Below are 15,912 nucleotides of genomic sequence, written 5' to 3'. Positions count from 1 at the left end.
CAGGAGGTTCTCCAGCCCTTGGCTCATCTCCGTGGCCTCCTCTGGACTCTCTCCAATGGATCCATGTCCTTCCTGTGATGGCAATTGATGAAATGGCAATTTCTGCCCTGTTCCACACTTGGGGAAGGTGTGAAGCCCTGAAGAACTTCTCATTACCTCCTTTCTCCCTGGCTTTATTCCAAACAGAGCTCCATGCGGAGCGGGGAGGAGGTTCCCTCACCCCGGCACCAGCTCACATTCCAACCATCCATCAGCACAAACATCTCTCTTAACTCAAACAACCTTCCTGCCTCTTGCAGATCTACTCGTACGTCATATCTCATCAGAAGTATTCACTTTACGTACGTCTAATCTTCAATCTTTGCCATTTAATTGGGATCCATTAATACAGGTCGTGCTGTGATTGCAGCTACCCGCTCAGAAGTTGGGTAAGATGATGGGAAAAGGGGACAAAATCAAGTCCTGTGCTGCAAAGGACCCCCCGGAGTCCTCTTCACCTGCAGGGCAGCTCGGGGAGGCAGAGGGAGGTGGGACGATGCTCACCCAGGCAGCTGCTGGCCATTTGCTAATTAGCAGGGCCTTATAAATACCTCTGTTAGGAACCCCTGCCTACTGCTGCTGTTTGTGTTTGCCAGGAGAAGCTGAGAGGTGATAGAGGAATCCGTGGACTTGGCTGGACTCCAGAGGGGAGGAAATTGGGGAGGAGGTGGCTGGTGCAGTCAGGTGGCTTCCAAAATAGCACCTGGGCTGCTGTGGGTGATCCATCATTTTGACAAAAAGAAGAAAATTCAGCATTTGTTTCTGTTTGGTGGTTTTGCTCCATCCCTTCCCTCCCTGTTTGCTTGATTTGCTGACTGCTGGGTTTCCCAGGGTGGATGTGGGATCCGGCCAACGTTGGTGGCAGCCTCGTCCCCGTTGTCCCTGGGGGGAAAGGCTGGGGGTGACCCAGTTTTGGGGAGACCCAGGAGAGGCTGCAGGGGTTGGGGAGCCCTGAGCAGCTCAGCGAATTATTCTGCTTCAGAGCAGGCTGAATAATTAATAATTATTCTTTGAATAATTGACAAGGAAAAAAAATATATTGCAAATTCATGGCATGAATTATGCACCGAAGATTGTTTGACCAGGTCCTCCTTGCAGTTGAGGTGTGTTAATCCTCTCCATGCTGGAAAAGAGCATCTAGATTGTTCTGGGGGGGCTGGGATGGACCAAAATGGTGTGTTTGTTCGAATCCTTCTTGTTGGAGATGCCAGTGGTTGCATCAATGCCACCTCCCCTGTAGCATCTCCCCAGGTTGAGGGCATCGTTCCATGCTGCCGTGCTCATTCCTCCTTGTTTTCTGGGCAGGAATGGACCCCGCGGCCAACTCCAAAAGCAACCACTGCCTCGACGCAGCCAAAGCCTGCAACCTGAACGACAACTGCAAGCGCCTGCGCTCGGGCTACATCTCCACCTGCAGCAAGGAGATCTCGGCCACCGAGCACTGCAGCCGGAGGAAATGCCACAAGGCTCTGCGCCAGTTCTTCGACCGCGTCCCCAACGAGTACACCTACCGCCTCCTCTTCTGCTCCTGCAAGGACCAGGCTTGTGCCGAGCGCCGGCGGCAAACCATCGTCCCCTCCTGCTCCTACGAAGACAAGGAGAAGCCCAACTGCCTGGATCTACGCACCACGTGCCGGACGGATCACCTCTGCCGGTAAGGGTGCCGCTGGGTTCTATGTAGGCTTCTTCCAGCTCTTCCCAGTGCTGGAGGGAGACTTGGAGGCTGTAGCAGAGGTTTGTGCAGGGCTGTGGCTGGGTTTGCAGCATTTTCTTGTTGTATGATGCTATTTCAAGTCTGTTGGTTGCATCTTCTCAACGCTGACTGAGTCTCCTCCAGGTACCAGTTCTGTTCTGTGCGTGAAATGGGGCAGAGTTAATGAGTTTTGGCTGCAGTTGGAGAGGCTGAGATGTGGCTTTGGGTTTAATCTCCTTTTGCTGCGTGGGGCTGAGTGTGGTTTGCAAGCAGAGGGGCTGCCAAGCAAGCTCTGATCTGCTCCGAACTGCAGCTCTGCCCTTCCCTGTGCTTGGCCAAGGAGGCTGTCGTGGGGCAAAGTTCTCAGCGCAGAGAGATGGAGCAGAATCAGAGCAGTGGGGCAAAGCCCTCCAGCAGCGCTTGGGGTTGGATAGAGGTGTGGGGCAAAGTCGGAGCAGGGTGGCAGTGCCCTCTGGCAGTGCTTGGCATGGCTTAGAGAGACGTGAGGTGGAGTCGGAGCAGCAGGATGGAGCTGCTTTCCCACTGGGAATGCTGGAGCTGAGCCCCTGGGGACCATGTGGGCTCTATTCCCCACCTGGACCACTCCGTCTCCCCAAGCGGTGGAGGGGATGGATGCACAAAAGGCACCGTGGCAGCAGGGGCATCCACACCCTCCAAGCAGCAAAATCCCTCCGTGTGCTTCCAGCATCCCCAGCGAAACTTCCCGGCTGTTGAAAGCCCCTTTTTTTCCCGTGGCAGAGCAAAGTCGGGAGATCAGGCTTTTGTTCCATTATGAAACTCATTATTCATACAGCAAAAAACCTCCTGTCGCCCTCCGGGGGCTGGATCAGCCTCATAAAGAACATGTTTCCTTCCAGGAGGAGGTTCTTCTTGCCATCAAGGTGATGGAGTTTCCCAGAGCCTGTTGGTGAAATAAATAAATAACTCAGCTTCAGGTCTCTGTTTGGCTGCGAGCGACTGTGTTTGAAGCGTCGGAATGCGGCTTTTTATCAAAAAGCAATACAATGAGGCAGTGTCTATGAATAAAAGATACCAGGGCTGCGCTGAGTCGTGGCCAAATTAATGGCAGCTCCTCTCCATCAGTGGGTCTGATGTTAAATGCTGCGGATGCATCCGCTCGCAGAGAGGGGAAACCTGTGTTAGCAGCGTGTTATGGGGACCGGAGAGGCCACTGAGTTGCCGAGCATTAATTATAAGCCTGTTACTGCATGAAATGAAATTCATAGAATCATTGAGGTTGGAAAAGTCCCCTCAGCTCATCCAGTCCAACCGTCATCCCAACCCCCCTGTGCCTGCTAAACCATCTTCTGAAGTGCCACGTTTGCACGTTCTTTGAACCCCTCCAGGGATGGAGAATCCACCCCTGCCCTGGGCAGCCTGGTCCATGTCTTCATCACTCCCTCAGTGAAGAAATTTTTCCCAATATCCTATCTAAACCTCCCCTGGTGCAGCTTGAGGCCACTTCCTCTCATCCCTTCTTACTTGGGAGATGAGCCCAACACCCACCTCACCACAACCTCCTTTCAGGAGCTGCAGAGAGCGATGAGGTCTCCCCTCAGCCTCCTCTTCTCCAGTGATGAGATCTCCCTTTCCACTAGAAAGAGGTGAGGTAGCTGCTTTGGCCATTTGCTCCTTGTTGGAGATGTTTCTCTAGTAGCGTGGCTGCTGCCTGGCTGGGGTGAGGTGGACCTGGGTGGGAGTTCTCACTCTGCAAAGCACCTGAAAATGGTATTTATTTGTGCATTTGGGTGCTGGTTTGCAGGGTTTTGCTTTAATCTCTGCTGCTTTCCCCATGATGGAGCGTTGCTGAGATCTGTGTGGATGCCCTCCTTGGATCTGGGTTTGCAGAAGGTCATATCCCGTCCACTCCTCTCCCAGAGCTCTGCCCTGGGTGGGCTCCAGCAGCATTCTCCGAGGCTCGGGTAGGCAGGTTTGCTCCAAACTCCCTATTAAAAGCAGTTCCATTACCCAACCCATGGCAGTGGGGCATGAGAGAGGTTAAGAGCTTGCAACCAGGGGCTGGTGCCCAGGGATGCTCTGAGATGCTGTCTCCCTCCTGCAGCTTGCCTGACCTCCTTGTGTTTGCAGCTACAAAAGCGTTTAGAAGCAGTGACCTACCTGGGGTGAGTTGTGCTCAGCACCTGAGCTGAGTTGGAGTGGAGAAAAGGATGTTTTGGGGTTTTTTTTCCCTCTCTATTGGTGTTCTTTTGCAAGGGAGAGACTGTCTGGCTTCTTTCTCCCTGTTTTTGGGGGATGGAGAGTGCTCTGGCAGAGGGATGTGTGCTTATTGTCCTTGCCCTGGGGGCAGGTATTGCACCTCTGTGTGGGCATGGTGGGTTTGATTGGTTGGAATCCCCTTTGCTGAGCGTCTCCTGGCTTGTTTTGCTGGTCTGCAGGGTTGCCTATTGCTGAGGAGGGCTCTCCTCTCTCTCTCTCCTGCCTCCCCAAGGTCCCCTGTGTTTATAAACAACAAAGCTTTGGCGGGGAGCCTCTGCCAAGATCATCCCTAGGTGCTGGGAAGGGGTATAAACAGAGCGTGCAGGTGTTGTCCTCTTTCCCACGGCCTCTGCACCCACCAGCTTCCACCCAGGAGCAAATTGAGCATGAAACCCCTCTGTGTCCCACCCTCCGGAGCCCCTTTTGGGCAAAGCGAGGCTGGGGGCTGCTGTGGGATTTCCCATTGATGCCTGAGCTTATCGGGCCGGCATCGCGGATTGCTGCTCATCCTCCTTATCTACACGTGGGACTGGCAAGGGCATTAAACCCAGAAGCAGATCAGCAAGCTGCTCTGAAACCGAGCGATGACAGGAGATGAGATAATGCTCCCGTGCGGGCTGCGAGTGTAATTAAGCCTCCTGGCTGAACGCCTAATGAACAGTGAAGCCCTCGGTGCCGGGATAGGACTTTGCTGGGAGATTTCTGCAGCATCTCAGTGGTGTCGGTGCTGAGCTGGGTGCAGGGGGCTGCGCCTTGTAGGGGCTGCTGCTCCTGCAGGACAAAACCCACCCTGAATTCATGTTTCCAAAAGAAAAAGAGGAGCTGTGGGAGGAGAATAATTAATTTATTGACTTATACCCAGTATGGGAAATGCTCGTTCTGGAGGTTTATATGGCTTTCTGCCACCTATTTCAAGCTGTGTGGAGCTGGTGGTGAAGTGGTTGTTGAACACCAGCCCCTGTCCCATCATCGGTTGTGAGCTGGGGAGATAAAAGCCCCCAGTTCTTCAGTCACTGCTGATGGAAGGTGATGTTTTCCGAATGGTTTGGACTCAGGTGTTTTAGCCAGCAGGCAGCATTCTGGCGCGGAGTGGTCTCTGGATCACCTGGAGGGTGCTGTGCAGCTCCTCCGTCCTGCACCGCACAGAGTTTGAGGGCATGAAGGGGTCAGAAGGCATCCTCTGAGCTCGCATCCCTGCTTGGGCTCAGATCCCAGCAAGGGCGAGCGCTCTACCCGTGTCCTTCCCTTCCCAGGCGTGGGGTGCAGGATCTGGGCTGAAATCCTGGGCTTTGCCTCAGACAAAGCGATTCAAACGGTCTGTGATGCTGCTAAAAATCTCTGGTGAGGTGCCCCAGCCCCAAAGCCTCTTGCCCAGCTCCTGGCTGTGAGCACAGGAGCAATCAGGCTCAGATCGCTGCAATCTGTGAAGCTTTTCATGCTTTTCCCGGCGCGACGGAGGAGCCTGACAAACTCCCCGAGCTTTGTGTCTGATTGCAACGGACAGGTTTTAGCTCCCAGAATATAAAAACCTTTTGCAAAACACTAACCTCAGCGAAGGGGAAAGGGAAGGAAAGGGGAGAAAAGAGCTGATTTCAGCAGCTGCAGTTTGCTGTATTTTTCATCTTGCATCAGCAAGTCGGGAACACAAATAATCTGGTCTTATATGCTTCAGTGATGCTGGTGCTGAAGAATTTCCCAGCCTCCACTGGCTGTAGCTCCTCAGCATCCAAACCCAGGGCGATGTTTCCTCTGCCTGAGTTTTCTCCCCTTTTTTATGGCTGGGAGTGCAAGAGGACAAATCCTACCCGGCTCCTTGCAGGACCCTTGTGTCTGTGCACCAAGGAGATGGGGTTTTGCCCAGCAGAAACCATCTCTTTTCAGCTGGAGTTGGGATGCTAAGTCAGAAGCACCGCCCCAGGGAGGGGAAGCCTCGCTTCATCACCCGAAGACCCATGAGGGCAGCTTGGCTCAGGGTGTGTGCGAGGGAAGGAACGCGTCCAGGCTGGCTTGGTATTGATTAAACACCAAACGTGGGAACAAAACGCTTCTTACTTAAACCCACGTCCTCGTCTTCATGCTCTTTGTTTAGTGCAGACAACATGCCATCTATAATGGATGTTTCCTTGACAAACAGCGGAGCAGCAGCTCAACTTTCTCATTACGCCGTGTAATGAGAGCGGCTCAGAAGTGCAGCTCAGCTGTCCACATCGCTGTCTGGGAAGAAGGAGGAGGGAAGGATGCTCCTGTATCTACCAGAGGCTCTAGGAGCTGGCAGAGAGGAGTAATGCTGATGTCTGGAGGGGGACAGGGCACGGCTGATGGTCCTCAGGGTGGGTGGCTGCACCAGGGTTGTGCATAACCTGCTGGGGGAAGCCTCCCAGTCCAGCTTTTAATTAGCTAAAGTTGCAGTTGCAGCATAATTACAGGCTGGGCAGAGAATGGATTGAGAGCAGCCTTGAGAAGGGCTGGGGGTGCTGGGGGATGAGAAGCTCAACGTGAAACAGCAATGTGCACTCGTAGCTCAGAAACCAAGCGCGTCCTGGGCTGCATCTAAAGCAGTGGGACCAGTGAGGGAGGAGATTCTGCCTCTCTGCATCCAGTCCTGGAGTGCTCAGCACAGGAAGGACAGGGAGCTGTTGGAGAGAGTCCAGAGGAGGCCACGGAGATGGTCTGAGAGCTGGAGAACCTCCTGTATGAGGCCAGGCTGAGAGAGTTGGGGTTGTTCAGCCTGGAGAAGAGGAGGCTCCAGGGAGAGCTTAGAGCAGCTTCCAGTGCTGAAAGGGGCTCCAGGAAAGCTGGGGAGGGACTTTTTACAGGGACATGGAGTGATAGGATGAGGGGGAATGGCTTTAAATTGGAAGGGAGAAGATTTGGATGGGGCATTAGGATGGAATTGTTCACAATGAGGATGGGGAGGCCCTGAGAAGCGGTGGCTGCTCCATCCCTGGAGGGGTTTAAGGCCAGGTTGGATGGGGCTTGGAGCCCCTGATCCAGTGGGAGGTGGAACTGGATGGACTTGGAGGTCCCTTCCAACCCAAAACAGTCCATGATTCTATGAAAGGTTGGTGGCTTTGACTTCCCAGTATGGAACGGCCAGAAAGAGGGGGACCAGTGGGGCAGCCCCCAGGGTCCATCACCCTGGGACCCCATGGGCACCCATGTGTAAAGGCAGCTGGAAGGGATTTCTCTCGACTCTGTGGCCACTTTGCTCAAGGCTAACCACGCTCTTAACACAATAATAAGTCAATTCGCACTGAATAATTAAACAGGGAGCCTTCATAAGTATTGACTTAATGTGACAGCAAGTCTATACTGACTCAGGGTTTGCTTATGTAAACACAATCTCCTGTTCGGCTTAGTTAGCAGTTCAATGAAATAGAACAGTCCTTCAATTAAAATCAAATGATGCGTGCGTTTAATTCTTCCCTTCTCTTACCGGGTAATGATAGGGTTTGAGCACAGGCAAGAGGATAAAAAAGAAAAAAAAGGCTTTCAACTGCTCTTATCTGTGGTGAATCAAAATGCGGCGTCCTAAAAATACATAGGGAGAATTGGACATCTTAATTAACGTCTCCTAACTAGCTGTGGGTCTGGGGTGTGTGTTTGTGCTCCTGATTTTTCCCTCTTGCTGCTCTGATTTGGGGCTTCCTCCTTTGTTTCTCTCTTTTTGCCTCCTCCCTGCTGCCCCCATCTCCCTGCACTGGGGGCTGCTCATCCTGCAGGGATGCTGTGCTACCATGGAGAAAGGATTGTCACTAAAAGTAGGGATAAAACCCTCTGGCTCACACCAGAGCAGGTGACTCTGGTCTCCAGAGGTGGCAGGTAGCTTTTCCTGGATGAAATAAACATTCCCATTGATCTTTCCGCCCCTCACTGTGAACTATTTCCTAGCATTGGTAGAGGAACATCCAGGAAAGTGGAGTTTTGCTCTGTCTTCCCTCATTTCTGTGGCTGATCCTTATCCCCAGGGCTCTTTGATTTACCTGGCCAGTGTTCTTGGTGTTTGAGGCTAATTTTGTTTTAATCTCAGCATCTGCTTTCCAAAGCATTCATCTCCAGCAGGATGAGCAGGCAGCGCCAGTGTCGGGAGGAGGATGCCCAGCGGGCCCGCGGGTTTTTCATGTCTTGCTGAGTTTTTTTGCGTGTTGGCGCAGCTTCTTGAACATCCGCGGCTCTGCAGGGGAGGGAGAGGCACGTTTCCCAGCTGCATCTCAATGCTCGTGTCTATTAAGGCCATTTTTCCTTGGTCCCTTTAAATTGCCTGTGAAAACATGTCTTGAGTAATCCCTGCATCTCGGACATTTTCAGCATGAAATATTCAAGAGCCCGATACCGTTTGCTTTGATGGGTGGCGAGTTATTAGCGACTGGCTTGGACTTCTCATAGGCACGCGGTGACGGGGAACAATTAGCACCCAATTAGGCGCTTTGCATCTGTTCTGGGGCCTCTGCTGCTTCAAAAATTGCAACGCACCGACAAGCAAAATGGGGAAGAAAAAAAAAATCAACAAACCACCAATCAAAAATCCTCTGCTGTGTAGGTGACTTTTAATGTCAGAGCGAGGGCGTCTTGCTGGTGCTGGCAAGCTGCTTCTGAATTCCTGCATGATAACAAGGCTGGGAGATGAGGGAGCAGGAAGGAGATGATGGAGGGATGGACCCTACCGTGATGCACAAAGTCCCCTCAGCGGGAAATGGAGAAACCAGGGGTATAATGTGTGCACAGCAGGGACCCAGGTCCCTGGGAATGAGTGGAGTTGGGCAGGGAGAAGGAGAGGGGTTAAAACCTCTGGATCCCTGAGGCTGCTTCACCTTAATGTAGTCCTGGTCTTTTCACCCCAGAATCATGAGATGGGTTGGGTTGGAAGAGACCTCCAAACCCATCCAGTCCCACCCCTGCCATGGGCAGGGACACCTCCCACTGGATCAGGGGCTCCAAGCCCCATCCAACCTGGCCTTGAACCCCTCCAGGGATGGGGCAGCCACCCCTGCTCTGGGCAACCTGGGCCAGTGTCTCTTTTTCCTAAAATCTCATCTCAATCTCCCTTCTTTCAGCTCAAAACCCTTCCCCTTGTCCTCTCCCTGATCCAGAGCCCCTTGAAATCAAGTGTATTTTCTTATACATCAAAGAGAAGCCGCTCGTGTCCCCCTTAATTTGAAATCCAGCGCTTGGAGCGGGTTTAGGGTGTGATAGATGAGTTTATATATATAATAAATTTTTGTTAATCCCTTTTTCACTCCTTATTCCTGGAGGCCTTTCAGGAAAATAACATCCTGGCCGAAGCTGTGCTCTGCAGCTCCTCAGCATCGTCCTTTTTCCCCATCCCTGACCCAGCTGCCAGCACAGGTTTGGCGTTTGCAGGCAGAGCCCAGCCAGACCCACCTGCTACCTCGAGCTGCCAGCCAGCAATTTGGCACCAATCCCTCCTTTTTCTGCTAAGATGGACTTGGCTCCCTCTCTTTTTTTTTTTTTTTTGCCCGGGCACTTAAAAGCAGAAATCTGAGAAGCGATGGGCCGGCTCCAGTAAGGTTTATTCCTGGCAGTTAGAGTCTGATCCAGCGACTGCAAACTCATTGTGTACAACGGAAAGAGTGACATCTGGCTTGGATATTCTGGAAAGATTACCAGCTGGCTTGTCATGTATTATGAAAAGAATAACATTTGCCTTAGAGGATGCTACAAGCCAGGAGCAGGGCCCCGGGGAGCAGCGTGACAAATGTGCGTGGCGCTCAGTGATGAACTTGCCACAGTTCCTTAAGAGAACTGACGGGCTTTCGCCTTTAATTTGGGGAGAGGGGAAATGCTGTCGGAAACTTTATTTATCTCCTGTGGAGGGGAGGAGGGAGTCTGAATACCTTCATGCGATGGGGACGGCGTGAAAGGAGCAGAGCTGGAGGTTTTCTGCTCTGCAGCAACCGCCCTGCGCTCTCCCCTCTCGTCCCACCAACATGATCCAGTGTCCCTGCCCTTGGCAAGGATCGGAACTGGATGGGCTCAAGGGTCCCTTCCAACCCAGACCTTTCTATGATTAAGTGAGGAGTAGCACCTCTTAAATTGAGGCTGGATTTGGCTTCAGAAGACCCTTGACAGAGCTCCTTTCCCTGATCCAGAGCCCCTCCCCAGCTTTCCTGCAGCCCCTTTCAGCACTGGAAGCTGCTCTAAGGTCTCCCTGGATCCTTCTCTTCTCCAGGCTGAACAACCCCACCTCTTTCAGCTAGTCCTTGAGTGCTCCAGCCCTCAGGTCATCTCTGTGATCCCAATTTATTAGAGTCTGACATGCAGAGGAGTGCAGCAGTGCCCAGGAATCCTCTGTTTTTGTCAGGAGTGGTTGAATAACCCAGATGAAGAGGCTGACCTTGCCCTGGAACTCCACAGCCCTTTGGGAGGCTGTAAGTGGGTCAGGCAGCTGCTGGAAGTGGGAAAAGAATCCAGTTCATGCTGCCGTCAGCCCATCGTCCCGCGGAAGCCGAGTGCGACCCTCACGCCCAGCCGTGGGAAGCAGGAAAAGGAAGGTACTAAGTGCATGGATGGCTCTCACCAAACCCCTGGCTCGGCCAAGGAGCTCATTGTGGGGTGACACTGGATCCCTGGAAGAGGCTCGGCTGCTCCACAGGAGGTGGTTGCATCAGTGGCTGTGAAATTCCATGACCTGGAAAACACCCCAGTAGCGGATGGCTGGAAGCAGCAAAAGTCTCCAGGACACCGCTGTGTTCTCCCAAGGAGCTCTGGGCCAGCCCTGAGCTGCTGTGCTTTATTCCCTCTTCTGTCCTTCCCCCAGTACGCTGCCCATGGAGCTGCAGCGACCTGGCATGTGGTGGTACCTGCTCCCCTCCAGCTCCCTTCATGCCCTCGAGATGGGGTGTGATGAACAGCGCTGGCTGGATGTGAGGTATCACTGCAGGTCCCTCCTGCTTCCTTCCATCACTGCTTCATTTGTTCCTCCGTAACCCTCTGAAAACAAATCATTCTTATTTTAAAAAAATAACATGATTTCTACCCTTTATTTCCATCCGTTCCTATGGCTTTAGGCAGGTACTGCTGGATGATTCAATCACTGCTTGGACAAAGATGACATTTAATTAAGAAGGAAGGAAGAGGAAGCTAAAGAAAATAATGTATGCCTTCTTCTTTCTATATGAAGTGCAGGAAAAAAAAAAAAGCTGAGGAGATTTTCTGTTGTGAAATGCAAGGTCTCATCTACAGTGTCAGCAACTTGGCTGCTTTGCAGCAATTCCTCCCCGTGATTGAGATCCAGCCCGGGCCACAATTCAGCCTCGCATTTATTCCTTTAATGACTGAGTCACTTTGGAAGACTGCTGCCCATCCATCTGTCCACCTGGTCCATCTGTCCATCCTCTCCTACGTCCTTCCCATTTCTTTATCTTTCCACCTCGCTGGTTCAATTCATCCCGAGGAAAATCCTCAGAGTATTGGATGGGAAGCATGGATTTGTGTCAGCAGAACCAGATACACCTGGAAATAACTCGCCTTCCATCGCTCCTTGGGCTTTTTCTATGCATTACGCTGAGCAGTGAGAGAAGATGAGGAGTAACCAAGCTGGTAATTGGGTTAGGAGTGAAAATCTGCTCTTCTGCTCCTCTTCTCCTGTCTTTATTCCTCCTGGTCCTGCTGGTTCTCCCCAGCACAGCTCTTTCTGCCTCTGCTCGGCCCCTAGAGCTGAGGGCAAACAGGGATGGAGGAGGAAGTCAGGTAAGGCACGAGTACCTCATCCCCTGGGCACTCTGCAAGGCTTCCTTTTGTTTTTTCCCCTTCTCGACTGCAAAAGAAGAAAGGAAAATGTAACCCCCAACCTCAGGCATTTTAATTGCACTCTTAAGCTTTACCATTTCAAGGGGAAGATAAAAACAAGCAGTGAAATTTTACAGTCGTGTAATGACGCCAGGAGCAGCGCGGCCAAATGAGGTTGTGAAGTTTATGGTGTGCTCTGCCAGTCAAGTGGTGCTTGAAGAGGGCTGCGAGGTGGGGAGCAGTAAAGGATGGAGGGAAGGAGGGTCCTGCATTCCCCCAGTGGGTTCCCATCCACAGGCAGACACCCCTCCCTCGCCTGTGACCCTCCAGCAGGCTGGGGTGAATGAAGCGGAGACGAGAAGTTGCACCTTCCTAGTGTTGATCTCGTTTAGATCCCCTTTTCTCAATCCCATTTACTTTCTTTTCTCACCTTTATCTTTTTAAACTGTTGCTCTTTGCACCCAGGTCCCGGCTGGCTGATTTCCACACCAACTGCCAAGCTTCCTTCCAGTCCCTGACGAGCTGCCCTGGGGACAACTACCAGGCGTGCCTGGGCTCCTACGCTGGGCTCATCGGTGAGTGCTGGGGGTCGGGATGGTGTAGGATCTCTCCCACTGCAGCCCCTCGTCACGGTTCCTTCTCCTCGTTCGAGAACAGGCTTTGACATGACGCCCAACTACGTTGATGCCAGCACCACCAGCATCACCATCTCGCCCTGGTGTTCCTGCAAAGGCAGCGGCAACATGGAAGAAGAGTGCGAGAAGTTCCTCCAAGACTTCACGGAAAACCCGTGTCTCCGTAAGGCTCTTTCCTGTCCCCCTCCTCTCCCTGCTCCATCACCGCCGGGGCTCAGCCCCTCATAAACATCTTCTGCCCCCAGGAAATGCCATCCAAGCCTTTGGCAACGGCACTGATGTGAACGTCTCCCCCAAGAACCCCTCGCCACCCATCACTCTGCCTCCCAAGACGGAGAAGAACCCTGCCTTGCCAGATGACATCAATGACAGCAACACCATGTACGACACAAGCGTCATCACCACCTGCACCTCCATCCAGGTAGGACCTGAAGGCGTGGGTCTGGACCATCAGTAGGTCCGTTAGCCAGGAGATTGGCGGCAGAAATTCCTGCTCAGTGCAGGCATCTCGGGCTGGATGAGGTGTTGGTACACCAGGATCTGGCTGTGCCTGGTAATTGAGGGTCTGGGCACTGCCTGGTGTGAGGAAGGGAGGGATCCGTGCCCTGCCCATCCCCTTCCCTCGCATCATCCCCTGCCTGGCACGGCTCTGTGCCCAGGGCAAGGTTGGTATAGCTTCCCCAAGCCCAACTTCTCCTGCTCCTTGGGGGTGAAAACAGCTTGAATTCCGTGTGATTATGGGAAACTGGGCAAATACATCTTTTCTTGCGCTGTGCTGGGCTTGTGGCTTCATGCCTTGGGTGATAAAGTGCTGCTGGGAGAGGAATGGGACAGGGAACCACGGCCAGTGGGTGTCACAGGGGTGCAGACAGGGTCCTTGGCAGGAATATTTGCATCAGGGAACATGGAGGGAGTGAACCTGGGGCTGGGATGAATCTGCATGAGTGCTTGCAGCCTTGTGTTCTTCCCTCCTGCTTCAGGCAGGAGCCCAGCAAAGCCCCTGAGCCACGCGAGGAGGAGGAATGAGCCCCTTTTCTTTCTTCTTACCTTTCAAAAGCACTTCTGACAGCCCTGGGTGCTTCAACACCAGCCACGGGCTCTGAGCCGCAGTTTCCAGTGCCCCGTGTGCAGGACCACAGGCATCGCCTGTGACTCTGCAGCTCCCAGGGGGGTTTGGGGGTCCCAAACCTCGGGGTGTGACCCTGGGCAGGAGCTGCTCAGGGTGCACAGACCTGCTTTAACTCTTCCTCCTCCTTTCTCCTCTCCAGGACCAAGGATCGAAGCTAAACAAGTCCAAAGAACAGAGTCTGTGCTACTCAGAGGTATGTCTGGGGCAGGGGGGAGTATGCGGAGGGGGGTCCTGGGGCAGGGAGAAGTTTCAAACTGCAAAAAGCTTGGGAAGGATGTCCTGGACAAGCACTGTTGCTGATGTCAGTGGCCAGAGGGCAAAAATAGCTGTTTCTCAAGGTTGGATGCTTTTCCCCAAAAAGGACACTGAGAAGAAGGGCTTAGGGTGCTGGCAGAGAAGCTCAACGTGAGCCGGCAATGCGTGTTCACAGCCCAGAAACCAACCGTGTCCTGGGCTGCATCCAGAGCAGAGGGACCAGCAGGGAGGGAGGGTATTTGACCCTCTGCTCTGCTCTGGGAGACCCACCTGGAGTCCTGGGTCCAGTTCTGGAGTCCTCAGCACAGGGAGGACACGGAGCTGTTGGAGTGAGGCCAGAGGAGGCCACGGAGATGGTATGAGGGCTGGAGAACCTCTGCTGTGAGGCCAGGCTGAGAGAGTTGGGGTTGTTCAGCCTGGAGAAGAGAAGGCTCCAGGGAGGCCTTAGAGCAGCTTCAGTGCTGAAAGGGGCTCCAGGAAAGCCAGGGAAGGACTCTTGATCAAGGGGACAGGGACAGAATGAGGGGGAATGGTTTTGAGCTCAAGAGAGGGCAGATTGAGATGAGGTCTTAGGCAGAAATGTTTTGCTGTGAGGGTGGGGAGGCCCTGGCCCAGGGTGCCCAGAGCAGGGGTGGCTGCCCCATCCCTGGAGGGGTTCAAGGGCAGGTTGGATGGGGCTTGGAGCCCCTGATCCAGTGGGAGGTGTCCCTGGGTGGAGCTGGATGGACTTTGAGGTCCCCTCTGACCCAAACCGTTCTGTGAATCCCCGCAGACCCAGCTGACCACGGATGTCATGCCAGACCAGAAGACGTTCGTGGACCAGAAGGCCGGCGGCAGGCGGCACTGGGCAGGCCGGATCCTGCCCGCTTTGCCCGTCCTCCTGCTTCTGCTGCTGTTATAGAGGGGCAAGAAGGCAGTGGCCGGCGGGACAGGGACACTTGCACCACGCTTGCTCTCCCCTCGGTTCCCCGTGGGGCGATGGGGAAGAGAAGGCATCGCCTCGTGCCGGAGACTGAAACGCTCGGAAACACCGGGGCTGCCGAGCCCAGGGAACGCCGGGTGGCAGGAGGACCCTCACCACGCTGGGAAACTTTGGTGGTTTTCTTCCTATTTTCATGTTTTGCTTTTTCTTTTGGTCTTTTAAGACGCGTTGGGGTTATTTTTCTGAAGCGGGAGCCCACAGCTCGTGGTGAAACCCCTCCACGTGCCCCGCAATGGGCGATCCAGAGCTCCAAGTGGCACCAGGAAAGGAAAATATGCATCGAGCAGAGCTTGGGCCGAGGTTTCTTGCAGGACCCATCAGCCTGGGGGCTGTGGGGAGGCTGCAGGGACAATGAAGTTTCCACATCGGAGCATCCCAGTGGATGGACTCGCCGTCGGGAAGCTCTTCTACATCCTTTGAGGGGACTCTCTCGAGCTCTTGGCGTTGTTGGGATTTTTGGTTTTGTTTTTTCTTTCTTTCTTTCTTTCCTGTGGTCGAGGCGAGTTTTAAAACGGAAGAGAAAAGCGACTCCTGGTCGAACACCGTGAGGTTGTCCTGATGTTTCCAATCCGTCACTTCGAGGGGGAGATTTTTCCTTTCTTATATCTTCATTTTTGTCCAGTCAGAGTTCAGTTGGGATGGAATCCAACCCATCAGCTGTTGGAAACCTCTGTATGTTCCTCTCTTTCCTTTCTTTTCTATATACATATGTAGTGTACGTATATACCATTCACCTATACCTACATATATGTATGTATATACATAACCATAGGCATCGACAGTGTGGCTTTTTTTTAATTTCCTTTTTTCCCCTTTATTTTTAAAACAAATTGCTCAAATGGCAACGACTTTCAAATGTATTATTGTAAAGTTTTATTTTTTTTAATAATGTCTATAATATAAAAGCAAAAAAAAAAATAATAATAAACCAAGAACAACCAACCTTGGGACAAAGCAGCACCGAGCTCCGCCTGCGCCCGGGTCTGTGTCCGGTGGAGCATCTCGAGCCTCGGGGAGGGATGTGGCTCCTTCAGCTGCAGCGACGCAGGGATGTGGGTCAATGCTTTGCAGCGCTGCGAACAATTCCCTGCCTGTTTTTGCTCCAGGAGACAAGCAAACAAGGAAATATTTCAAAGGAGCTGACGCGTTCCCGTGTGGCAGGGTTGGGATTTTTTTTTATGTGCAATAACTT

The 15,912-nt window shown here is 52.9% G+C and overlaps 1 protein-coding gene across 1 annotated transcript in view; it reads left to right on the top strand.

Annotated features, from left to right (window-relative positions):
* Nucleotides 1-15,641, top strand: part of GFRA2 (GDNF family receptor alpha 2) — a 28,786-nt gene extending 13,145 nt beyond the window's left edge. The window contains exons 4-9 of the mRNA XM_069877508.1: nt 1,345-1,693; nt 12,185-12,294; nt 12,377-12,517; nt 12,600-12,775; nt 13,623-13,676; nt 14,511-15,641. Coding sequence (XP_069733609.1) covers nt 1,345-1,693; nt 12,185-12,294; nt 12,377-12,517; nt 12,600-12,775; nt 13,623-13,676; nt 14,511-14,639 — 959 coding nt within the window. The 3' untranslated portion in view covers nt 14,640-15,641. The remainder of the gene's footprint in view (nt 1-1,344; nt 1,694-12,184; nt 12,295-12,376; nt 12,518-12,599; nt 12,776-13,622; nt 13,677-14,510) is intronic.
* The last annotated feature ends 271 nt before the right edge of the window (nt 15,642-15,912 follow it).

This window comes from Phaenicophaeus curvirostris, chromosome 27, assembly GCF_032191515.1.
Source record: "Phaenicophaeus curvirostris isolate KB17595 chromosome 27, BPBGC_Pcur_1.0, whole genome shotgun sequence".
Lineage (NCBI taxonomy): Eukaryota > Metazoa > Chordata > Aves > Cuculiformes > Cuculidae > Phaenicophaeus > Phaenicophaeus curvirostris.
The sequence above is the reverse complement of the archived record's forward strand: the minus strand, read 5'-3'. Positions and strand labels throughout refer to the sequence as shown.